At 35.7% G+C, this 26,289-nt stretch overlaps 1 protein-coding gene and 1 long non-coding RNA gene across 5 annotated transcripts; one reads left to right on the forward strand and one right to left on the reverse strand.

Annotated features, from left to right (window-relative positions):
* Positions 1 to 9,710: 9,710 nt before the first annotated feature.
* Positions 9,711 to 16,469, reverse strand: LOC114406042. Of its 4 annotated transcripts, XR_003665326.1 has the most exons (7): positions 16,065 to 16,469; positions 15,783 to 15,915; positions 14,645 to 14,862; positions 13,747 to 13,828; positions 13,467 to 13,639; positions 13,306 to 13,382; positions 9,711 to 10,099 (listed from the first exon to the last, which is right to left on the reverse strand). It is a non-coding gene; the product is annotated as an uncharacterized LOC114406042 (long non-coding RNA). The 4 variants fall into 4 exon arrangements; XR_003665328.1 differs by lacking the exon at positions 14,645 to 14,862 and having other exon boundaries at positions 13,306 to 13,379; XR_003665325.1 differs by lacking the exon at positions 14,645 to 14,862.
* An 8,863-nt stretch (positions 16,470 to 25,332) lies between these two features.
* Positions 25,333 to 25,773, forward strand: LOC114404867. Its single transcript, XM_028367609.1, has one exon. The coding sequence runs from the start codon at positions 25,333 to 25,335 to the stop codon at positions 25,771 to 25,773; it is 441 nt and encodes a 146-aa protein (XP_028223410.1).
* The last annotated feature ends 516 nt before the right edge of the window (positions 25,774 to 26,289 follow it).

Below are 26,289 nucleotides of genomic sequence, written 5' to 3' on the forward strand. Positions count from 1 at the left end.
TTGTCTTCAACCTTTATTCTCAATCAACTTCTAGCTACTTTCTGAATTTGACTTCTAGTTGATATTATAATTAATTGATTTTGTTACGTATATTTTTTATTTTATCACAAATCTCACGGTTGATTTTTTAAATTAACGATTATTGTTATATTTTGTGCTTTAAAGTGCATCCCCTCACTTTAGATCGAGGATCATCACATCGCCGGTTCAACCCTCTTATCACAATAACTATCTAAACAAAATAAGAAAAGGTTATCCACAATTCCAGTAGCAGAGTTAGCCCCGGAATAGGTGAGAACAAAATGAGCCACACGTTGTAATAGACTAAAAGACCAAGTTTGGAAAAATTGAGGGGTGTGGTGAAAGACAGGGGGGGAGTGTGCCCGGGAAGGAAGGAGAAAGAAGGCTTGAAAACAGAAAAAGAAGAATATTGAAGTGAAGTCTAAAATATATTTTTTTGTTCTTATAAATATCAAAAAAGTTTGAAATACATCTCTTGCAAAAAATTTAGAATGTTTTTCGTTTTTGTAAGATTGGAATGTGTTGTTTTTTGATCCACAGTTAGGCTTTAATGAACCCTAGTTTGCGGATCAACCTTATATCATCAACAAATTAGGGAACCTATTTAAGACTCTCCGACATTGTTAAAAATAATAAGAAAAAAGAGGAATTAGAAAAGGAGATAGAAAGAATAACATCATAATCCTAGAATATTAACAAGTTGAGGATAATTTGTCACAAAGAATAGGATTGTTTGATGAGAACCCAGGGTATCAAGAGAGACACTTAATATTAAATTTCATCAAAAAAGACTATTTATAATTTCTACTGATAATCCTAAATTAGATCAAGACCCAATAACTAATCTAATAGTTAAAAGACTTAAAAATAAAAATAATAAGGTAGCTAGAGCTAGCTGAGGCTGAATATAACAGTGTGCTTAATTCTCTAAAGTAAAATCCTCAGGATCCTTCCCTTCTTGCTCTGGCAAACCGCACTAGAGGGCAGACCATTATGCTTAAAAAAGCGGAGTCTATGAAATTTGCTCAGCTCATCAAAAACAAATATCTCCTGCAGGCTGATAAATGCTCCAAATTCTTTCATGCTTTAATTAAGCGCAACAGACACAGTCGGTTTATTGCTGCCATAAGGCTAGAGGATGGGCATAACACTTCCTCCCAAGATGAAATTGCCCTTGCTTTTGTGAATCACTTTAGGAATTTGTTTAGTGCTCATGAGCTGACCCAAACTCCATCCATTTCGATATGCAACAGGGGTCCTAAGGTTCCCACCGATTGCTTTGCGGCCTTACTTTGTCCTTTTCTAAGCAAGAGGTTTGGAACGTTATTTCTGTGATGGATAATAATAAAGCTCCTGGGCCAGATGGTTTCAATGTTTTATTCTTCAAGAAGGCTTGGAATATCATTGGTGATGATATCTTTGCAGCGGTTAATGAATTCTTTACAACTGGAAAAATTCTAAAGCAACTCAACCATGCTATTATTGCGCTTATTCCTAAGCATGATCAAGCCTCCCAGGTTAACCATTTTAGACCCATATCTTGCTGTAATTTGTTATACAAGATTGTATCTAAAATTCTGGCCAATCGCATAGCCCCAGTGCTTGAGACTATTATTGGGGAAACTCAAACTGCTTTCATTAAGAATAGAAAGATGATGGACAACATCTTCCTAGTTCAAGAGATTTTGCGCAAATATGCCTGGAAAAGATCCTCTCCGAGATGCCTCCTGAAAATTGACTTGCATAAAGCTTATGATTCCATTTCCTGGGAATTCTTGGATTGGATGCTTAAGTCCATTGGCTTCCCAGCCCAGTTCTGTACTTGGATCATGGAATGTGTTTCTTCCACTTCCTTTAGTGTGGCAGTCAATGGATCCATTTATGGTCACTTCAAAGGACAGCGGGGTCTTAGACAAGGGGATCCTCTCTCCCCTTATCTGTTTGTGCTCTGTTTAGAGTACTTTTCCAGAGATATGAGCAGCCTCAAGGATGATGCCAATTTTAAATTTCATCCCAACTGTGCAAGTATTCAGCTATCTCATTTGGCTTTTGCAGATGATATTATGCTTCTATCTAGAGGAGATATCCCTTCTGTGTCAACTATTTTTGCCAAGCTTCAGAACTTCTATAGGGTTTCAGGACTTTCCATCAACTCTGATAAATCTGCCATATACTCAGCCGGTATTAGGCCTCATGAGCTTTCTCATATTCAGCAGCTGACTGGATTTAGCTTGGGTGACTTCCCTTTCAGATACTTGGGTGTTCCCCTTTTATCATCTAGATTAAATGTATGTCATTATGCTCCCTTGCTTTCCAAGATTACTGGTCTGATTCAGGCATGGAACCAAAAGTCTTTATCTTATGCAGGTAAGTTAGAGTTGATCAGAGCGGTTATTCAAGGAATTGTGAATTTCTGGATGGGGATTTTTCCTTTGCCGCAATCTGTTCTGGACCGGATCAACGCTTCGTGCCGTAATTTTCTGTGGGGTAAAGCAGATATTGGCAAAAACAAGCCCTTGGTTGCTTGGTCAGTAGTTTGTTCTCCGAAAAAAGAAGGGGGTTTAGGCCTTTTTAATCTCAAGGACTGGAACCTTACGCTTCTTTCTCGTATCCTGTGGGACTTTCATTGTAAGAAAGATTCTCTATGGGTTCGGTGGGTTCACCATTACTATTTCAGAGGGAGCGATGTGTGGAATTACAATACTTCTTCATCAGATTCAGTTTTGATAAAGAAAATCATTCAAATAAGAGACTTTATTATCTCTAAAGAGCTAAATACGGAAGAAGCCAAAAAGAGGATTCAATCTTGGAGCACCAATGAACAATTGCTTATTAGCAAAGTCTATGAATACATTAGAGGTGTCAAGCCTACTGTTAGCTGGTGTTCTGTTATATGGAACCCAACAATCCCCCCTAAGATGTATTTCATTTTGTGGCTTGCTAAAAGAAATCGGCTGCTTACTCTTGACAAAGTTGCTTTTTTGAACAAGGGTTCCCTCTGCCCTTTATGTTTAAATGAGCCTGAGTCAAATGCTCATTTGTTCTTTTCTTGCAGGAAATCTCTCCAAGTTTGGACTCACATTCGTGATTTGGCTCCTTTTCGCAGGTGTTTCACTTCTTTACAACGCATTACTGACTCTTTAATTAGGGGCAGATTCACATTAGGTGTTCAAGGTGTGACACCCTCTACCCCTCACATATATATTAATAAAGGAATAAAAATTCAAATATTAATTAAAAATATTTTTAAAAAATTTTTAAATACAAGCTTTTCAAATGGATAAAAGGCTCACATTCACTTTCTTCTACATCATATTCAAATTTGTCCAAATAAATAATAAAGTCATCTCGACTCAAAGAAAATCATATAAGTCTCATACAATTAATATAGAACCTATATCCTAATGTCACATCCTATCAGAGCGTGGTGTTCCCGTGTCCTCTAGCATGAGGTTCTTCATAGTCATCCACCTATTCATCTGCTCCCCCAAACACAAGTTCAAGATCATCACAGGATCCAAACACAACAACACACAGGGAGTGAGTTATCACATTCCTAGCTAATAGAGAAACAAGACAATTAAATATACATATTATATAAATGAGATACCACTTGCTTAAACATAGCTCACGTAACTTCACCACTTCATCATTCAAAATTCACTTTTCAATTATCAATCACATTACACAAGAATCCCACACTTCGATCAAGATATAATAACACATCAATTAGCAAGCATATGCAATAGTTATGCTAAGACTCAATCCTATATGCAATGTGGTACCATGTCAGTGAAAAACCACCCTGGGGCGCTTAGGAGTACATAACAAGACACACCACACAATGGGTTTGTCAGGTCACTCTCACTAAGTAAGATCATAGGGAGACCAGTCAGGGTCACGATGTTTTGCGAGAATGCTCCAACCATATGAGATCAGCATAGGCTTAAAGGAGCACTCAAACCCGGTGACCCCCAAGGCCTACACTCCGAAGAGTCCGTCAGGGCCTCTCCCTCCTGATTCAGGTCCAACCCCTAAAATAATTTTTGCATGCAAACACTGCTCATGAATTATACAATACCCATGACCTTACACTCGTGTTTTAAACACGTTCAACACAATCGCACTATGATTTAACACTGGCTCCTAAATAGGAAACCTACATTTTCTCTTTAACACTGCGCATCAACGCTTTTCTCAAGATAACACTGGTCGGGTTATTGTACAATTCATAGCTTACAACACAAGTAATTTCACATCAAGTGTTAACTACACACTTATCCACAACTAGAACTCATTCACAATTTTACTTCTCATAGTGTGACAATCCACCATCACATGTTTACACGTATCTCACAAATTAACACATGTTCAACTTTACACTTATACTCAATCTCAATAACAATATTATAATCTCAAAGCAACATATTCTTCTACAATTTATCACATACTCACAATTTGAATCATCATTTCATATCCTCAATATAACAATTTATATAAAACACTATCACAACATTAGGACTAAAACCCCTTAACTAATATTACACAATTATATCAAAATCATAGGTCGAAATATACAAATATCAAGAACACAATTTATCAAGCAATTTTCATTAGGACATCAATATTTTATTTATAATCATAAAGGAAAAATTGCAATTTAATAAACATCTCAAAATAAAACCTCAATTTAATCCTCTAAGGATCCCTACACATGTTCTCACTAATCCACAACTGTGAATAACTCATCCCTTACCTCTGAGCGGACTCACGTGTCTTCAGCCAGGGATAGCAACATCTTTAGCGGTTCCCTGAAATTCTTTCAGTTATTCCTCCGACTGCTCCGATAGAATTCCCAAACGTCAGAGAGACGGAGAAGAGATTGAAACCTCCACTTATACTGTCTTCATGCGATTCCTTTTTCTCCCTCCACAAATATTATCTCGCAAATCCCAACGGTGGAAGCGTGCGTAATTGAATTTCGAACAATATATGCAAATTTCACAATAATCCAACGGTTAACGAAACCGAGATCGTAGTTTTACCAAGACAGCTCTGGGTTTCTGCGGGAAAGAAAAAGGCTACAATGCGAAGGGTGTTTCTCTCAGTTCAGACATGATATCGAAATTCCCAACGGTGAGAATGCTCGGAATTTTGTTGCGAACATGATACTCAAATTTTACGACGATCCAACGGTGAACAGGTTCGAGATCGTCGTTTTTCTGAGACTGGTTTGGTGGGCTGCGGGAAAAAGAAAGGGTTTTGAGAGGAGAAGGGGAAAAACGAAAATGAGGCCAAAAGGAGGCAGCTGACTTAACATAACTATTTATAACTAGGGTACTCAGCCTATTATTTGCTCTATATTTATTTATTTATTTATTTTTTTACTAAAAAGCTTTTTAAATTTATTTACGAAAAATTGGGATGTTACACAAGGAAAATTACATTGTCTGGCTATAGCAATTACAGTCTACTGCATTTGGCTGTCTAGGAACAAGCTGATTTTTGAAGATTATCAATTTTCTGTAATAGAGGTTATTAGCAAGATTAAGTTTCTTATGTATAGACAAGTGCACCTGTTGCATTTGTTTTAGCATCTTGATATAGGTCTTCTTGTATTAGGGAGACTTTTGATTTTCTTTAACTGCAGGGTATGCCCCGTTTATTATTGTATCATTTTGGGTTTAATATAATTTACATTTTTTTCCCAAAAAAATAATAATAAGGTAGCAAATTACAAGTCCAAAAATAGGCCCAAAATACAAGTAAAAACAAAAATAAATTTTAAGACTAAAATTTATGAATTTCACTTCTTCTCTTTCCTCCATGGGAGAATTTAGTCTCTCACCAAACTTTTATTGAAATCTCTTACTCCTTGTTCAAGTAATTGATCCATTTATGTTGAACCCATCCAAGTCAAACACTTCCTCCTTGAATAGTCCTATATCATTCGCTTCTCCTTCTTGGGAAGAATTCACCCTCGAATTGATGTCAAAGGTACCTACATCACAAAGAGCCAAGTCAGTAACATTCAAAGTGTTGCTCACACCATAGTCTAATGGTAAATCAATTTTATATGCATTATAGTTCATGCACTCTAAAATTTGAAAAGAACCATCTCCCCTTTCTTGAAGTTTAGATTTCCTTTTGGAAGTAAACTTAATCTTCCTCAAGTGAATCCAAACTCAATCACCCGATTTAAAAGCCATTTTCTCCCCCCCCCCCTATTGGAATATCTAGCATATTATTCAACATTTTACTCAATTTGTGCTTTCACCTTCTTATTCAAACTCTTAACAAAATTGTCTTTAGAAAGCCCATTCATATTCATCATAGCAGAAGTGTTAGGCAAAGGTAACAAATCAAGAGGGGACAATGGACTAAAACTGTAAACTACCTCAAAAGGAGAATAATAAGCAGTAGAGTTTACTACCCTATTATAAGAAAATTCAGCATGGGGTAAGCATTCCTCTCAAGCTTTCAAATTCTTACCTACCAAGCACCTTAGAAGTTGAGATAGAGTTCGATTTACCAGAACGACAAACATAGCACATAAGCTCAAACTTTGTCTAACCCATCCTTTTTCCATCAAGCTCTCCACTTGTCTTTGGCTCTCTTTTGTCTCTTCCAGATTACTTCTATATATGTTGGCCTATTTGGTATGAAAACTCTCGGAATGAGATCAATTTGGTGCTCTATCCCTCGCAAAGGAGACAACCCATGAAGGGGTTCTTTGAGGAAGACATCCTCAAACTTCTTCAATAATAACAAACAGTAATCATGAGGAAGTAGTAAATACATAGGTTGCCTAGCTAACATCACTCTCTTCACCTCTTTTTCTCTCATGAACAAACTCTATTTTCTCACTTGATTTTTATATTTTTTTTTACAGTTTCACTCTTTTTTTTATCTCCACTCTTCTTTCTTTTCTCTCCTTTCATGTTTCTCTCTCTTTTTATCACTTTTGTTTTTCTCTTGTTCTCTTTTCACTCTCATTTTTATTTGATCCTCACAAATCTCACGTGGAGACAAAGGTGTGAGGGTAACCTTTTGCCCTTTATGTACAAATGAAAACTTTTTTGTGACACCACTATGGACAACAACCTTATCATATTGCCAAGGCCTTTCAAGTAAGATATGGCTAGCCTCCATAGGGACAACATCAAACAATATCTTGTCAACATATTTTCCAATGGAAAAGCATATCAAAACTTGTCAAGCTCTTCTTAAAATATCTTACTCCTTGCTCAAGTGATTGGTTCATCCATGTTGAGCCCACACAAGCCAAACTCTTCCTCCTTAGATAGTCTTCTATCATGCTTAGTTGAATCCGAACCTACGTGACATTTTTAAAAAATCAAATTATATGCTAAAATATATTTTTCATCCCTATAAATATTGAAATGCTTGGAATTCATCCCTATAAAATTTTGAGTCTTTTTTTATGTCCTCAAAAAATTAAAATCTATTACTTTTTGGCCCAGAGGTAGGTTCAAGTATCTGAACCTGCGTGTCACTATTTCATTGGTTCTATTGATGACTTTGGGAATGAGTGATTTTTAGGGGGTTAAAAACTGCCACAAAATGCAAGAAAAAACCCACAAATTTGTAAATCCCTCTTCCCTAACCTCCTTTTCCCCTAACTTCTTCATCTTCTCTGCCCACCAAGCTAATCCAAGAGAGAAGTGAATTCATAATCCATGTTGTTGAGTTTGTGGGCGACGTTTGATTTTGATAGAACATTGGAATTGATATTCGTATCGTTAAGTTTGAGAGTGAAGGTGTTAGGTTTTCAAAATGAAGGGGAATTCAAAGAAGAAGAAGATGATAGAGTCAATAAGGTGATACTGGTCAATGTAGTTGAATAGACATTTGAAAAAGAAAAAGAAAAAAATGTTTATTTAAATTCAAAGAAAATGAAGAAAGTTAGGGAAGAAAAAGGTTAGTAAAGATGGATTTTCAAATTTTGGGATTTTTTTTCTGCATTTTGTGACAGTTTTAAATCCTAAAAAATCATTCACTCTCATAACCATCAATGGAATCAATGAAAAAGTGACATGTAGGTTCGAATACCAGAACCTACGTCTAGGCCAAAAAGTAACAGATCTCAATTTTTTGAAGACGAAAAAAAGACTCAAAATTTTATAGGGAAAAATTTTGAACATTTCGATATTTATGTGGACAAAAAACATATTTCAACCTATAATTTAATTTTAACAAAATTCCACGAAGGCTCAAATTCAATTTTAATTTATATAAAAATCTACATTAAAAAATTTATATTATATATTTATTGTATAAAATAAGTTTTCAAAGATGTGATAAAAATACATAAGATTATAAAAATATAATATATAAAATAAAAATAAAGTTTATATATTCTAACTTAAACATCTCATAAATATTTTTTTTTTAATCATCCTAACATTAATGTGTTATATCCACTAATTTTACTAATAATAAAATTTTATCAGAAAAAATTTGATTAACTACTTTTAATAGATTTTTCTCTTCTAATCATATTTTTTATATCCATATAAGACTCAAACTTAAAATCTTATTTAAAAATATTAAATTTTATCACTTGAATCAATGACTTATTGATATTTTTTAATTTAGAAACAATTTTAAGAGCTTAAATAGGCTGCAAAGAAATCTCACATCTTTACATGTTTATCAATAATATATTTATTATATTATAATTATGTGTGTGGTGTAGCAATATTCTATTAAAAAGCTGTTTTTTATTTAATAAGGTATAAGGACCGGTGCTTAAATAACAACTTATGTTTATGTGTTTTGCATCTGTACAACCCTTCAACAAGTGTTGTCAAATAGACACTGGTGTTTATATGGTTTTTTTGCCTATCAAGCAGCTGTGTCGATGCTGCTAATAACTCCTAATTGTCTTCAACCTTTATTCTCAATCAACTTCTAGCTACTTTCTGAATTTGACTTCTAGTTGATATTATAATTAATTGATTTTGTTACGTATATTTTTTATTTTATCACAAATCTCACGGTTGATTTTTTAAATTAACGATTATTGTTATATTTTGTGCTTTAAAGTGCATCCCCTCACTTTAGATCGAGGATCATCACATCGCCGGTTCAACCCTCTTATCACAATAACTATCTAAACAAAATAAGAAAAGGTTATCCACAATTCCAGTAGCAGAGTTAGCCCCGGAATAGGTGAGAACAAAATGAGCCACACGTTGTAATAGACTAAAAGACCGAGTTTGAAAAAATTGAGGGGTGTGGTGAAAGACAGGGGGGAGTGTGTCCGGGAAGGAAGGAGAAAGAAGGTTTGAAAACAGAAAAAGAAGAATATTTAAGTGAAGTCTAAAATATATTTTTTTGTTCTTATAAATATACAAAAAGTTTGAAATACATCTCTTGCAAAAAATTTAGAATGTTTTTCGTTTTTGTAAAATTGGAATGTGTTGTTTTTTGGTCCGCAGTCAAACTTTAATGAACCCTAATTTGCAGATCAACCTTATATCATCAACAAATTAGGAAACTTATTTGGGACTCTCTGAAATTGGTGAAAATAATAAGAAAAAAGAGGAATTAGAAGAGAAGATAGTAAGAATAATATCATAATCCTGGAATATTGATAAGTTAAGGATAATTTGTCACGAATAATAGAATTGTTTGATAAGAATCCAGGGTACCAAGAGAGACACTTAATATTAAATTTCATTAAAAGACTACTTATAATTTCTATTAATAATCCTAAATTAGATCAAGACCCAATAACTAATCTAATAGTTAAAATACTTAAAAATAATAATAATAAGATAGCAAATTACAAGTCCAAAAATAGGTCCAAAATACAAGTAAAAACAAAAATAAATTTTAAGGCTAAAATTTATGAATTTCACTTCTTCTCTTTCCTCTATGGGAGAATTTAGTCTCTCACCAAAATTTTATTGAAATCTCTTACTCCTTACTCAAGTAATTGATCCATTTATGTTGAACCCACCCAAGTCAAACACTTCCTCCTTGAATAGTCCTATATCATTCCCTCCTCCTTCTTGGGAAGAATTTGTCCTCGAATCGATGTCAAAGGTACCTACATCACAAAGAGTCAAGTCAGTAACATTCAAAGTGTTGCTCACACCATAGTTTAATGGTAAATCAATTTTATATGCATTATAGTTCATGCACTCTAAAATTTGAAAAGAACCATCTCCCCTTTCTTGAAGTTTAGATTTCCTTTTGGAAGTAAACTTAATCTTCCTCAAGTGAATCCAAACTCAATCACCCGATTTGAAAGCCATTTTCTCCCCCCCCCCTATTGGAATATCTAGCATATTATTCAACATTTTTCTCAATTTGTGCTTTCACCTTCTCATTCAAACTCTTAACAAAATTATCTTTAGAAAGTCCATTCATATTCATCATAGCAGAAGTGTTAGGCAAAGGTAACAAATCAAGAGGGAACAATGGATTAAAACTGTAAACTACCTCAAAAGGAGAATAAGAAGTAGTAGAGTTTACTACCTTATTATAAGAAAATTCAGCATGGGGTAGGCATTCCTCTCAAGCTTTCAAATTCTTACCTATCAGGCACCTTAGAAGTTAAGATAGGGTTCGATTTACCAGAACGACAGACATAGCACATAAGCTCAAACCTTGTCTAACCCATCCTTTTTCCATCAAGCTCTCCACTTGTCTTTGGCTCTCTTTTGTCTCTTCCAGATTACTTCTATATGTTGGCCTATTTGGTATGAAAACTCTCGGAATGAGATCAATTTGGTGTTCTATCCCTCTTAAAAGAGACAACCCATGAGGGGGTTCTTTGAGGAAGACATCCTCAAACTTCTTCAATAATTCTTCCACACCTAGAGTAAAAGAACTAGCTACGGAAAACAAACAGTAATCATGAGGAAGTACTAAATGCATAGGTTGCCTAGCTAACATCACTCTCTTCACCTCTTTTTCTCTCATGAACAAACTCTATTTTCTCACTTGATTTTTATATTTTTTTACAGTTTCACTCTTTTTTTTTATCTTCACTCTTCTTTCTTTTCTCTCCTTTCATGTTTCTCTCTCTTTTTATCACTTTTGTTTTTCTCTTGTTCTCTTTTCACTCTCATTTTTATTTGATCCTCACAAATCTCACTTGGAGACAAAGGTGTGAGGGTAACCTTTTTCCCTTTATGTACAAATGAAAATTTTGTTGTGACACCACTATGGACAACAACCTTATCATACTGCCAATGCCTTTCAAGTAAGATACGGCTAGCCTCCATAGGGACAACATCAAACAATATCTCATCAACATATTTTCCAATGGAAAAACATATCAAAACTTGTCAAGCTCTTCTTAAAATCTCTTACTCCTTACTCAAGTGACTAGTCCATCCATGTTGAGCCCACACAACACTATTAAAAAAAAAGGTTTTTTACGACAGTTAATAAGTGTATTTAACGACGATTATCAACCGTCATTGTTTAAAACGTCGTTAAAACGAAATCAATTTTTACGACGGTTATTATAATAACCGTCTTTGAATGTAGGAACCTTTCAAAGACGGTTATTAGCTAATAACCGTCTTTGTATGCTGTGTCAGAGTTTACATTCAAAGACGGTTATTTGCTAATAACCGTCTTTGAACTGTGTGTCAAAATAGATATTTAAAGACGATTATTAGCTAATAACCGTCTTTGAAAGGTGTGTCAGACTTTACAATCAACAAATAACCGTCTTTGAATGTTGTGTCAAAATAGGCATTTAAAGACGGTTATTTGCTAATAACCGTCTTTGAATGTTGTGTCTTTCAAAGATGGTTAATCGTCTTTGAATGTTATACCACATTTTAGATGGAGCAGTACTATAAAACCATTTGTAGAAATGCATCAAATTCAAAGACGAAAAAACCTCATAAAAACTTTGCTTTTCATTCATAATTAATTGAATTAGTTGTTAACTATGTTTGTATCAACTAGAAAACCAACCACTTGTTTGATTTTTTCAAGTGATCTCTGACTCACCTCAACTTAAGCAACTCTGGACCTAGTCTAAAATTGGGTGGGGATTTTAATCTACGAATACATGGTAGTTGCTATAATTCTGGAATCAAAAGGAAATAAAAAATAGTTTATTTCACAAGTGATATCTGTGCCTTCACACGTGCTATTTTCTATTCTCCGATGACGTAATTACGTGCTATCATGTTACACTTGTAATAATCAATAACAATTGAAAGTGACATGATAGTGATTCAACTTAATAAAAAGAAAAGAAAAAACAGTTTATTTCACAAGAAAAATTGCATTGAACTACTCTTAATTAGTGGTAGTACTTTATATACTAAAAAGTATAACTTCAAGTATCCAATTATTTTGTGTTATATCTCTTAGCTAGGGCCGAAAATTTTTCTTATAAAATGGGTTATCAATATCATGACTTACATCATATAATAGTTCTTTTTTCTCTAAACCTTATAAATTTTGTTAAGTAGGGGTGTATTCAATCCTGAATTTTAAAAGTTTTTTATTAAAAAAATTACAATTTTTAATCGAACTTTTAAATAATAAAAATAAGTCTTATTGCTACAAAGTCATAACTTCTAAGTAACAAATATTTCAAAAATAAATATCATGTGAAGATTTAAGACTTATTTGTTAAAGCTTTAGAGAATAATGGTTCTAGGAAAATCATATATTTGGAAAACTCTTGCAGAATTCTTTTCGAGGAAAATCATATATTTCTAACAATAAAATCCTTCTCCTATTTTATAAAAAAAAGTATCAAAAAATAGATATATTTAACAAGGAGGGATGAAATTATTTTAAGAATAATATTTACTCTTTATTTCAACCATTCATTTTTTTAAATTCAATAATCTTATAGAACGATATGGTATAATAGATTTAGAAACAAACTACCTAAGTTACCCTTGAACCTAGAGAATCCAAATATTTTCACTTGTTCCGTGAATAAAAATTATGTAAACTCTTTTTCTTGTACATTTATTTTTAGTAGTAATTTTTATTGTTACCATTGTTTATTGCTTAACTTGTTAAACATTCTTTAATTTTTATTATTTCTATTGTTTTCTAGTACACCAGTACACCCGTTTCTCCTACACGAGGATTGAAAATATTATTTGCCTTAAATATTAATATAGATTTTTGTTTTATGTTAACAAAATAAAAGCAAAACTCATTATGTACTGAGTTTTAAAGAATGGGAAATTAACTTGTTAAGATTCTTTTCTTAATTGAGTGAACCAAATAGCTTCTATTGTTAGTGTACTAAAATTAACATACTGATTGACTTCTGAAAGTGAGGACTGCAGCTTGACCAAATATGCCATCAGTTCCTTCGCTGCACCTGCATCCACCTTCTTTAAGGAAAAAAAATTGAGGTCACTAACTGATTCTCAAAACAGATTATAACAAAGTAGGAGGAAAATGTGATTGTATCATACTTCATAGTCGTATTGAGTATAATAATGGCGCCCATAAGTAGCCTAATGCTGGCGAACTATGTCTTCAACAGTGACAAGCTTGTCTTCAAGTTTATCTTTATTTTTATATGCAAGTATAGATAGCCAGGCCAAAACTTCCCAGATTCCATCTTTCTCACGAATACGGTCTGAACCTATCCACAAACACAAGGAATAATCACAAGATAAAAAGTTTAAAACTAGGTTTCAATAAAGTTGAAAGTTGTACTTTGCTCCTCTTAATGCAATAGCAAACACATACCAGTCCCAAAACTTTCTTCACCACAGACTGAACATAATCCAGTATCCATTAAATTACCAAAGAATTTCTAACCCGTGGGGACCTGGTTTTGAATAACAATTAAATAAAATAATTACATGTCTAATAGCCACCAACAACTATTTTCATACTTAAAAGACATTGAAGAGCAATATATCTCAAAAAATTTCAAATTCAGATGTTTGGCAACAACATCCAGGACAGCAGAGGTTGGCATGCTCCTACACAAATATTTATAATTTAAAATTGGTATATTGGTAAAACTGGTGGAGAGAAATGAAGTTACACAAAAGATCCAGTTGCTAGGAAATAAGCTCAAGAACTAACAGGAGATCAACAATTATGAATATTACGAATTTATAAATCTTATGCACATATAAAAAACTTTTAAAAATTAATACACGTGATTTAATAATATAAAAGTGCAGTTATTGAGTTTTAACCTTTTGGCTTTGGGGGATGAGACAATCATCATTAGCTAACACAATTACAAATTTGATATTCTAAGGGACCAACCTTTTTGGATGCAAATAATGATCCAACTCATATACAGAACTTTTATACAAAAATTCTCATCCCATGCACGTTTTTCTTTCTATATAAATATTTTTTATACAGAGCTGGTTGCTCTATTAAGCAATATTTTTAATTAAAATACTTAGCTAGCTAGCACCTAATGCCTTCCGTAGGATATACAAATTCCAATATCGGCAAAGTGTATAATTAGCTTCTTTTTTTTTTCACAACAAATAAAGATTTCATTAATAGCTGAATTTGCTCTGTCACAAAATCCATAGACAAACTAGAGAACAGAAATACATGATATGGGTACATATCCTCACATATACCCGTTCAGTTTTTGAGAAGAAAAAAAACATACAATATCACAAGCACCTTCCACCATTCAGACAAGAATTCTGTCATCTTGCCTAACAGTATTGAATTCGCATATGACTACACATTTTACTGACCAGAACAATTCCCCTGCATCATCAAAATTACCGCAACTGGTTTAGAGCCAAAGATGGATCCATACACCATGTATACAGTGGTACATCCTCCATTCCCTTCATCTTTGTTGTTATCCATAGCCATGATCTATATTATCCAAAACTGATCCCACATCACTTGTATCATTATTAAAATAGAATACCGATTCTATGTGTCCAAATAACTGATAGCCATATTGATAGAGTGCTCAAAGCTACTCTACTCTAAAACCAAAGAAAATTACCAATAAAGCTAAAGAAAAGATAAATAAAAACTTCACATTTTCCATTCATATCAAAAGAATAGAGAAAATACAATTTATAACCTAATTGCTGATGATGACCATACAAGTGTCATCATCCTACCTTGGGAAATTGGAAATAAAAGTTAAATAACATAATAAATAATATCCTAATAATTAATATTTTAAATATTTTAACTCCAACCCAAAAAATCTTTTAACCATTTTATTTTAGGTCTGAAGTGCATCCTATCACATATCAACCATGATCCTTGTACCACCTTTCTTCCATTAATTTGTTCCCTGTATTGCCAAAAATGGGGAATACATTCCCCTGGAAATGTAGCATCTCCTCCAAACCTCCACAACAAAGTCACAATTAAATAACAAGTGGGTAGTAGTTTCTAATTGGTTTGGGCAGAAAACACAATTTGAATTATGTTTCTTCTAAGTAAATTATCCTTTGACGAATTCTGTTTAATGCTATACTCTCCAACAAAAAGCTTTGATGGTGCCATATTGTTTGGAAAAACTTTGCTTCAGTCAAATCTCCTTCACAGTGCAACAACTAATGTTTTCTTGACAGTATAAGTGTTATCAGAGCTGCCCCGCCATGGCCATCCATCCAATTTTCCTTTGTTTGGTTTTTTACTCTCAATATCCTCCCATAGTTGTCTCACTAATTCATGCTCCCACAAAAATGAATTCTCAAAATGGAAAAGGAAGGAAAATCTATTAAAACAAACTTTTACGACTTCACAACAATAATTAAGAATGTGGTACCAACCATTCTAATTTAGCTTGCAGTGGATCAAGTGGTAGACGATGCCTAACCAAATTTCGAACTGCGAGAGCCTCAACGGTACTCTAATCAGACAACCTCAGGCACCTGGAACGTATGTCTCCAACAACAGGACCACCTGCAATGCACGCCTGCACCCAATCAATCAAAATCCCTAATTCCTCGCCCTCAAAATTTGGTTCCACAAAAATTCCCAAATGTAGAAACACTTGAAATCATAATTGTTAATTTAACATAACACAGTACCGAGAACACTAACAATCTCACCAGTGCTTCCTCCATCGTCAGAAATGGGGAGAACGTGAGCGACGTGGGTGGTGAAATTCTTGAGCTCCTCGACAATGCCGTTGAAGGCAGTCTCACTGGAAAAGACGAGCAAAGTGGGCTGAGGGTGAGGGTGAGGAGGGTTAGGGTTTGAATAACAGCGGCGATGGTGGTGCTGCTGCGCTCATCTCTGGGAATGTCACCATTCTTTCTCTCTCTTCGAGGAGGTTCTTCAGTGCCGCGCTCGTCTCTGACTCATGCAGCTCCACTGTTGGACGCCGGAGCGAATCGATCTCCTTCTTCAGCCTCTGGATTCGTCCTTCTCCAGCCTTGCAACGCTCATCGCCATCGAAGCTCGAAGATGAGAGAGCAGAGAGTGTTTCTTCTCTCTCCCCCGCTCTCTATGACGACAATGAAGAGTCACAATACAAGAAAAAGTAAGATATAGGGTTGTTAAAACTAACCCAATTATAACGTGCCACATCAGCATAAAAATTGAAAAAACGCATGTCTTCAAAGATGGTTTTTTAAAACCGCTCCCATAAAGTATTTTTTAAGCCGGTTTTAAGGTACCCGTCTTTAAAAAGATATTATTATTTACGAAAATGTCACCGTTTTATTTATTACAGCGGTTTTCGTATAACCGACTTAAATACGATGTCGTAAAAGATCTCTTTTTTAGTAGTGCAAGCCAAACTCTTCCTCCTTAGATAGTCTTCTATCAAGCTTAGTCGAATCCAAACCTACGTGACATTTTAAAAAAATCAAATTATATGCTAAAATAGATTTTTCATCCCTATAAATATTGAAATGCTTGGAATTCATCCCTATAAAATTTTGAGTCATTTTTATGTCCTTGAAAAATTAAAATCTATTACTTTTTGGTCCAGAGGTAGGTTCAAGTATCTGAACCTACGTGTCACTATTTCATTGGTTCTATTGATGACTATGGGAATGAGTGATTTTTAGGGGGTTAAAAACTACCACAAAATGCAAGAAAAAAAAACCCACAAATTTGTAAATCCCTCTTCCCTAAAGTTTCAACTTTGAACAATTTTCATGTAACACTTATATTAATATTATATTTTACAGTAAATATTTAAATGGTTATGTGGGTGTAATAGTAAAGAATTGTGTCATTCACACCAAGGTTCTTGGTTCTAGTTTTTTCTTAAACATTTTTTTAAGTTCTTATTTTTAATAAAATATTGATCAACTTTTTAGTCTAAGTCAATATTTAAAATTTAAAAATCAATGATTAGTTGACAGTCAAAATCAAGAAAATAGTGAATTTTAAAATTCAAATAGTGAATTAAAAAATAGGAAAACAAATTTTACAATTAGTCCTAATTTTGTTTGTCTCATATATAATATATTTAAGGAGAGAATATATGTTAGACCATCCACGAGGGAGCCTTTGATTTGTTCATTATATGTTCCTTGATCCAAATTTCAGACTTATTTACTAAATAAACTAATTTAAGAAGTTTATTTATAAATGAATTCCAGGATTATTTATAATATGATAAATGAATTACTTAACTTCAAGCAATTTAATTATTTGTGGATGTTTTTTTGTTTGAATTCCATATCTACAAATTATTTTTTAATTAATTTGTTGAAAATCTATCTAATTTATCACATGGAATAAAAAAGAAGGTGCCTAAAATTAAAAAATACAATAATTTCCCACACTTACTGTCTCGTGGGGGTTATGATTTGCTTGAGAATAAACTCATGGAGAAGAAAAGGAAGAAAGGACAAAAGGAGGCAATGTTGACTGAGGATTGACCATTGATTGCCAACTCTCCATCTTTTATTGAAAGACATGTGAAGTGGAAGTTTGCATACACAAAGCGATATGGGTAGATGGCATCTGAGGCAACACAAGAAATTTCAGATGAAATTGTTAGTTCATTTTCATTTCACGTGTAATTTATATGATAACAACATCATTTGATAAATAAGCATGATTTGTTTGTTACAGGACTCATTACAAGAACAAATGACACAAGGAAGCTTTGTTTCACATGGTTGTCAAGATATACTGAACACTGTGATTGGGTGACCGGACCAACCAGGTCGTGTTCATGTTGCGGGAGTCAATGTCACAATCAACCAATACTTCATAAATGCATCACATGGCTCCAACAGTTCAACTATATTGATCAACCCACAATAGTTAGATGAGATAATAGGAAAGCTTAAAGAATAATGGAGGAGAGAAGTAGAAGAGAAAAACAAACGAAGTTTGGAGAAAATTAAACAAGAGTTGAAGAAGGCCATAAAAATTGAGTTAACCCAAATGACATCGCAACATTCATTCCCAATTAAGGCATATATACAAGTATTAGGTGCATGTGTGAGCACAAACAAGAATTATGTTGAAATTGTTGTCAATCTATCAAGAAAAGAACATGTTGTTGTTGTCATGCCTACTATGGGATTATATGTTCAAGATGATCATTCTACCCGCTTTATGGCCTTGAGAAAAGTACATGAGGGGGTGCCGACCATACACAATGGACGTGCCTTATGCAGATGATGTGGTGAAGGTAAGTGTTGGAGAAGTTTACAAACGGTAATGCTTAAGTCCCTTTTTTCCACTTCTAAGGTTGAGTATGTAAGGCAAGTGTTTGATACATTCATTGCATGGCAGAGACATCTTGTGAGACATGTTTCGCATGAGGTATTTAGTTATGTTTATTTGTATTAATTAAGAAATATTATATTGTTAAAAATTCTTTACTCTTGTTGGTGAATTATTTTGTTTATTACCTAAATAGGATTCACATGTGTCCAAAGAAATAGGTTGAACCCGCTCACAGATTCTATAGAATCTAAGACAGTATTTTAAGAAATTGTCTTAGAATATAGAGTTTCTAAGACGATGAAATATTGACGTTTTAAACATTTTTTAAACAATAAATAAAACTATCTAAGACGGCTTCTAAAAGAACCGATGTAGAAACTGATATACTAAGACGATTGTTGTTGAAAGTGTTCATTTTCTACGACAGTGACTTCATAAATGATTTTAGAACTGTCATGAAATGCGCCAAAGAACCAACTTGGAAAACATTTTTTCTAGTAGTGTTGACTAGGTCTGACTTGTGGTTGTATCGGGAGAAGTACCTACTTCTCTGTCAACCCATATGAACCCCATAAATGTGATCGGAGGAGGTGAGCGTTTCTCCTTTAGCATTGGTGCCTCTTAGGCCAACGTGCAACTTCTTGAAAAGCCCCTGTCTCAACAACGGTGGCCACCATTAGAGCTGCAACGTTCTCGCCCACCTTTTCCAACAATTGGTTCAAAAATGCCAAAAGGTTACTAGACCTCTCGGTCGCCGCAAGGTCAATTGAAATAGAAAAATCCAATCCCGAAGAGTGAGAGTCAGATGACACTTCAAAAACTTCATCATTGTACCCTCAAACCTTGGACCCATTTCTAACCAACTCCCATAATGATAGCCTTTGACCGGCACCATTATTACATACCTAAAAAAGAATTGACCTACTACACTACTCGACGAAATGGAAAGAACACTATTCAACTTAGAGCAAAGAAGTAAATATCAGAGGTAAAAAGTGAAGAGAGATCCCCCTATTTATAGAAGTTGGGCCTACAAAGAAGCCCAACCAACAACCACTACCCATCGTTCGATCAGAAAAGATCTACAAATGAGATCATGAGATGATTTGGTACCCAATGTAGGAAATCGAACAAACGTGGGATATAATCGTTACATCCATTATGTAATTGTTACATCGTGCCAATTAAGGCACGTATGCATCAAGGGAGTTAATAGTAACCATTATGCCATGGAGGATAAAACCTTTCGTTTTTACTGAGGCCAAAAAAGGCTTAGGGGCTAGTATACAACATAAAGTACTCGGTTAGGCCAAGGGAACACATGTCACATCGAAACTGAGTTCCCTCTGGACCACATACCCACATATTTTGTACAAAATATCTTAGCCTTCAACATAGGTAAAATAGTACATTTTGATCATGATTATCACCAATAAATCCACTTAAGGATAATTACTTGATCCAAATTCCAGGCTTATTTACTAAATTAAAAAAAAAACTTCTCCTTTTTATTACAAGTAGTTTGCTAGTTGTTAGTAGAAGAATTTGAATCTATAACCTCTTTTTCCCTTCCTATTCATTTCATCATTAAGTTAATCTTGTAATTTCAAATCAAATAATTTAATTGCTTGAAGTTAAGTAATTCAATTATCATATTTTATATATATATATATATATATATATATATATATATATATATATATATATATATATTTGTTACTAAAGTTATGGATATTCTTTTTGGTATAGTTTTTCAACATTAGTTAAAGGTTGCATTTTAATTAAAATTAAGTAAAGCCATGAAAAACTACGCAATCATACCTTCTTTTTGCCGTAGTTTTAAATTATTCCATTATTTGATTTTACTTATGTATTTAATATATATGAGATTATTTAATACATATTCCAAAAAGTAAAAACATTTATTTAATATTTGATTTATTTAATACATATAAACACGGTCATAATGTATTCTAATTAAAAAAATGGTCATAATTTATTTTTAATTCTTGATTTTTTTATTTCATAAATCAGAAGTAAAAAACTATTCCGCTATCTTTGAATAAATACTATTTTGAAACATTTCATATTCTTTATAATTTATTATAAAAATATTTATTTATATAATCTAAAAAAATTATAACTTGTGTCAAGATTAGCATAACTTTATACAGTTTCCTATTTATTACTCAAAAAATTTGTAAAATATTGTTTTTTTATAATTTATGTAAATAATTCTTAAAAATCAATCAAATAATAAATTAATTCAATTGGTTTAGTAAATTAATTTAAAAAATCATCCATTAAATACAAAAATATATTTTAAAATTAATTTTAATATATATTGTTTACCATTTAGAATTGATTAAAATATGTAAAAATATTTTTTTAATCATTTTCATAAATAATTAAAATATAAAGTTCAATAATTCAAATAAGTTAAATAAAGTAATTTAATCGATTATTTGAATTTAATTAAGTGATAGTTACATATTGTGTTAAAGTTACTACATGTATTAAGATATATTATAAATCATAAGATCATTCTATATTTATGGTTTGAATTAGGTGTAACTCTTGTAGAACTATATCGTTATCATTTGATCTCCCAATAGTGTTTTCATGGTAATCCTTAAGGACTAGTTTAATTCCAATATAAATTGATGCTCAATTAAATTTGTTTAGTTCAATATTCATTTAGTACTTTAATTGTCTTTATTATGTCATCTGTCAATCAAATTTGTGAATTGCCCTCTTTTGAATGAAAGAAAGATATATTGATTTTAACTTTTAATAGCTTGAATCTTTTTTTTCGTTTGATATTGTCAAGATGTTAATAATTTGTTTTTCTAGATGAAATAAACTGTGTCCTCTTGTGACAGGATTAGATTAGGATAGGGATGAGAACACAAGTGATACGTGCAAAGAAAGCTAGCAGGTTTCGAGGACCTGGAACCTCTAAAGAACAAAGGAAAATAAGGAAAAGGAAATTATCATTCATAGCTTGCTTGTTTATTACATATGTATTTATACTATTCCTTCTAACAAATTCTGTTATCCTGTAGTGCCTATTGGAATATAGTTTGTTATGCCTGCCTCCTCTACTGTCGACGAGCGCCAAGCAAGAACATAACGAAGGATTGCATGCTGAATTCCCTATCTCACCCTCAGACAAAGTCCATGAGGTAAGATGGTCTCTTCACTACTCTTTCGGGCTTTTCTGCTCCTTGCGCCTGCTCTGTTACTATTGCTATGTCTTCAGCACCTCCTGCATTAGCATTTATGTTCCCTTCAACTGAGTCTGCTTCCTTATCACTCCACGGCCCTTGGAAAAGCACCTTGTCCTCAAGGTGAAAATCGTGGCAAAGCTGAGACCAATCTTCCCAAGAGGTCTCATCAGGAGCTAGTCCCTGCCACTAGACCAAAACCTGCCAAGTCTCTGTTAAGGAATGCGCTTTGCGATAATCTAGGATTTCCAAGGGAGTAACAATGGGTTGATGATCAATAATGTGGCTTGGTAAGGTGTTTTCAGCAACTCCGGGGTCCCCATGAAATGGCTTCAACATGGAGCAATGAAAAACAGAGTGAATTTTCGCCTCAAGTGGTAGCTTTAATTGATAAGCAACTTTGCCAATATGTTCAATAATCTGAAAAGGTCCATAAAACCTTTTAGCTAGCTTGCCCGAAAAAGCTTGAGAGCCCTTGGCAGTGGATTGGCAATGTGGTCTCAATTTCAGCAACACCCAATCCCCAGGATTGTAAGTCACCTCACGACGGTGGGTGTCAGCGTGATCCTTCATCGTAGCCTGTGCCTTCAAAAGTTTCTTGCGAATGAATTGAAAAACTTCATCTCTGTTGGTCATAAAGGTATCAACTGCCTTGAGGTTAGAGGTGCTGGCAATGTATGCCAGAAAGTTGAACGGTTTACGGCCGAATGTCACCTCGTAAGGTGTAGCGCCTGTGGCTGCATTCCATGATGTATTATGAGAGTACTCTGCCCATGCCAGAAACCTGCCCCAGCTTGACAGTTGATGATGAACGAAACTCCTCAAATATTGCTCAATGGCACGATTTAAAACCTCTGTTTGGTCATCACTATGAGGGTGATAGGCTGAACTCATCTTCAACTGCGTGCCACTATGGTGGAAAAGTTCTTGCCAGAACTTGCTGACGAAGAGTGGATCCCTATCGGAGACCAAGCTCTGAGGCACTCCATGGATTTTCACGACCAATTCAAGAAACAGGGAGGCTACTACGTGAGCTGTGTGTGTCGTAGGCAACATTCCAAGGTGCACCCCCTTGGAAAAACAATCCACCACAAATAAAATAACAGTATTTCCGCGAAAAGGGGGTAAGCCGGTGATAAAGTCAAGGGAGAGATCCTCCCAGGAGCGATGTGGTACGACCAGGGGGCAGAGCAGGCCAGTGAGTTTCTTAGTCTCGTACTTAGTGTACTGACAATCAGGACACTTGGCGATAAATTAAGAAACATCTTGCCGGAGACCAGGCCAGTGGAAGTTCTCAGAAATCCGCGCAATTTTCTTTGCAATTCCGGCATGTCCACCACTAGGAGTTGCATGATACTTTCTTAAGAGTGTGTTGATCATGGGAAGGCCCTGTGGAAGCCAAAGTCGACCACGATGGAGTATCCAATAGTTGGAGATGGAGAAATCAGAGTGATGTGCAGGTTGGGCCATGATGGCGGCACGGTGCTGAGTGTAACCGGAATGTGCCTCCAGTTGGTGATGAAGCTCCTCTAAGAACATTAAGGAAGGAACCGAAAGAATCATTGAAAGGGTTGCGACTTGCTCCGGCAACCGTGACAGGGCGTCGACACGATATTGAATTTGATAATCGTAACCCATGAGCTTGGCGAGATACATGTGCTGCTTAGGTGTTTGAATAACCTGAGTGAGCAACTCCTTGAGGCTACGATGATCAGTTAAGATGATGAATTTGTGGCCCAGTAAGTAGTGACGCCATTTTTATATTGCAGCAGTGATTGCAAACAATTCGCGAACATAGGCAGAAGAACAGAGCAATTTAGAGCTGAATGGTTTGCTGAAGAAGGCGATAGGGTGGTTGTGTTGAGAAAGAACAACACCCATACCGACTCCAGACGCGTCAGTCTTGATTGTGAAGGGAAGGTCAAAATCCGGTAAGGCCAATACCGGAGCTGTGGACAAAGCATGTTTCAGAGTGTCGAAAGCTGCCTGTGTGTCTGTGTTCCACTGAAGGGGTTCTTTGGTCGTAGCCTTGACCAGTGGGACTGCAATGGTGGCATATTGTCTTATGAATCTGCGATAAAAACCTGCAAGGCCCAAGAAACTTCTGACGACCTTCGTGGTGCGAGGTACGGGCCATTGTTGGATTGCAAGAACTTTGGATTCCAGTGGTTCGACTCCCTTGTGCGAAACCAGATGGCCCAAGTACTCCACCTGTGATTGAGCAAAAAAACACTTTGAAAGCTTAAGGACAAATTGATTTTCGAATAATACCTTGAATGTTAGCTTCAGGTGCTTTAAATGATCATCCATGGTGGCACTGTATATCAGGATATCATCGAAGAAGACGATGATGAAATCTCGAAGGTACGGTCTGAATATCATGTTCATAGTTGCTTGGAAGGAAGAAGGCGCGTTGAATAACCCGAATGGCATCACCTTGAATTCATAGTGGCCATGGTGGGTACGAAACGTTGTCTTAGGGATGTCATCGGAGTGCATACGTATTTGGTGATAGCCTTGGAGCAAATCGAGCTTGGAAAAATACCGTGCGCCTCCCAACTCATCCAAAAGCTCATCAATCGTTGGAATAAGGAAGCGGTCACGTACTATGAGGGCATTCAAGGCCCTATAGTCAATGCAGAACCTCCAAGCACCATCATGCTTCTTGACCAGCAAAACCGGGGAGGAAAAAGGGCTTGTGCTGGGATGAATTAACCCCTTCTGGAGCATGGAGTCAACCTGTGATTCAATCTCTTGTTTCTGGTAATGAGGATATCGATAGGGCCTTACGTTCACCGGAGTTGCTTGAGGAAGAAGATGAATGCGGTAATCAGTCACGCGTGGAGGAGGTAATGTATGGGGAGTTTGAAAAAGAGCTTCAAATTTGTGCAATAAAGTGTTGATGGCAGATGGCAACTCCTGGGGGGAAGAAGTAATGTCAGGGAGCATGGTAATGTGGTAGTAGAGAGCGTCATTGTGCGTCCTGGAGAGTCGTTGGAAGGCAGAAAGGGAACACAAGGAAGCATCCATATCCCCTTGGAGGGTAATCAATTTTCCCTCATAAAAGAACTTCATGGCTAGAGTATTGTAATCCGTCAAAACCGGGCCCAAGGATTTGAGCCAATGCACACCGAGCACCACATTCGTGCCAGAAATGGGAAGAATGTAAAGGTCAACATGGAATTTCGTTGACTGAATGATAACGGAAACAGCTTCACATACCGAGTCACAAGCTAATTTTCGTTGACTGAATGATAACGGAAACAGCTTCACATACCGAGTCACAAGCTAATTGTTGACCATTGCCCTTAAAGGAGCTGTGGCCCAAGAGGGTAAGCCCAACTGAGTTACCAACTGGCGTTGAATAAAATTGTAGGTGCTACCGCCGTCCACTAGCAGCACCACATCGCGGCCGAAGATGGTGGCGACAAAACGGAGAGTTTCCGGTGCCATGTGTCCTGCAAGAGAATTTAAACTCAACTGGGCCGGGTATAGGTCGTGGGTAGCGGGTGAGTCAGGAACCGAGTCAGGAACCGAGTCCGGGTCAAGGCCCAAAGGTGTTATAAGAGATGGGTCAGGGGGTTCGTCTTCCTCAGCAAGCAAAAGGAAAACCCTAGACGCGCATTTGTGCCCGCGGTGGTACTTCTCGTCACAACTGAAGCAAAGATCTCGTTCACGGCGCGAGGCTATTTCCTCGGAGGTGAGTCGCTTGAAGGATGGTGGGGGTGGTCTGGGAGAAGGAATGGCGGTCGAAATTGGGCGAGGAGCCATGGAGGGTGAAGGTGGAGGGAGGCTGAGACGAGGTGGGCCAGATGGGGAAAGGGAAGGTGGGGGTCGAGACGGTCGGGGAAAGGGTACTGGTGGTCACAAGTCAAATAGTTTCTCCTCCTGAAGCTTTGCGAGACCAGCAGTCTGAGTGAGGGTGAGGGGTTGGTGAGCACGGACTTTCCAACAAATCTCCGGGGAAAGGCCCGAGATAAAGCAGCTGAGGAGGAAGGGTGTCGGAACACCGATGATTCGGTTGGCCACATCTTCAAACTCTGCGAGGTAAGCCGTGACTGAACTCTATTGGGTCAATTTGCAGAGGGTCCCGATGGGATCCTCATATTGAGAAGGTGCAAACCGTGTTTGCAATGCCTGCAAAAACACTGGCCAAGAGGTGAATTGACCGTTACTGGTCATCCACTGAAACCAGGCCAAGGTGCCGCCCTCCATATGGAAGGAGGCAATCGTCAAACAATCATGTTCTAGAGTGTCGTGGTACTCGAAGAACTGATTAATCTTGAAAATCCAACCCATGGGATCCGTGCCGTCAAAACGAGGCACCTCAAGCTTGAGGCGGTGGTGTGCTGCGAGGTTGGGGGGAAGACGAGAAACGGAGGAGAAAAAGGGGTTGGGTTGTGGTGGT

This window comes from Glycine soja, chromosome 3 (genome assembly GCF_004193775.1).
Source record: "Glycine soja cultivar W05 chromosome 3, ASM419377v2, whole genome shotgun sequence".
NCBI classification, from domain to species: Eukaryota; Viridiplantae; Streptophyta; class Magnoliopsida; order Fabales; family Fabaceae; genus Glycine; species Glycine soja.

Bases quoted from the DNA above. Each gene is read 5' to 3' on its own strand.
- LOC114404867 (XM_028367609.1), top strand. From the start codon at position 25,333: ATGTGTCCTGCAAGAGAATTTAAACTCAACTGGGCCGGGTATAGGTCG.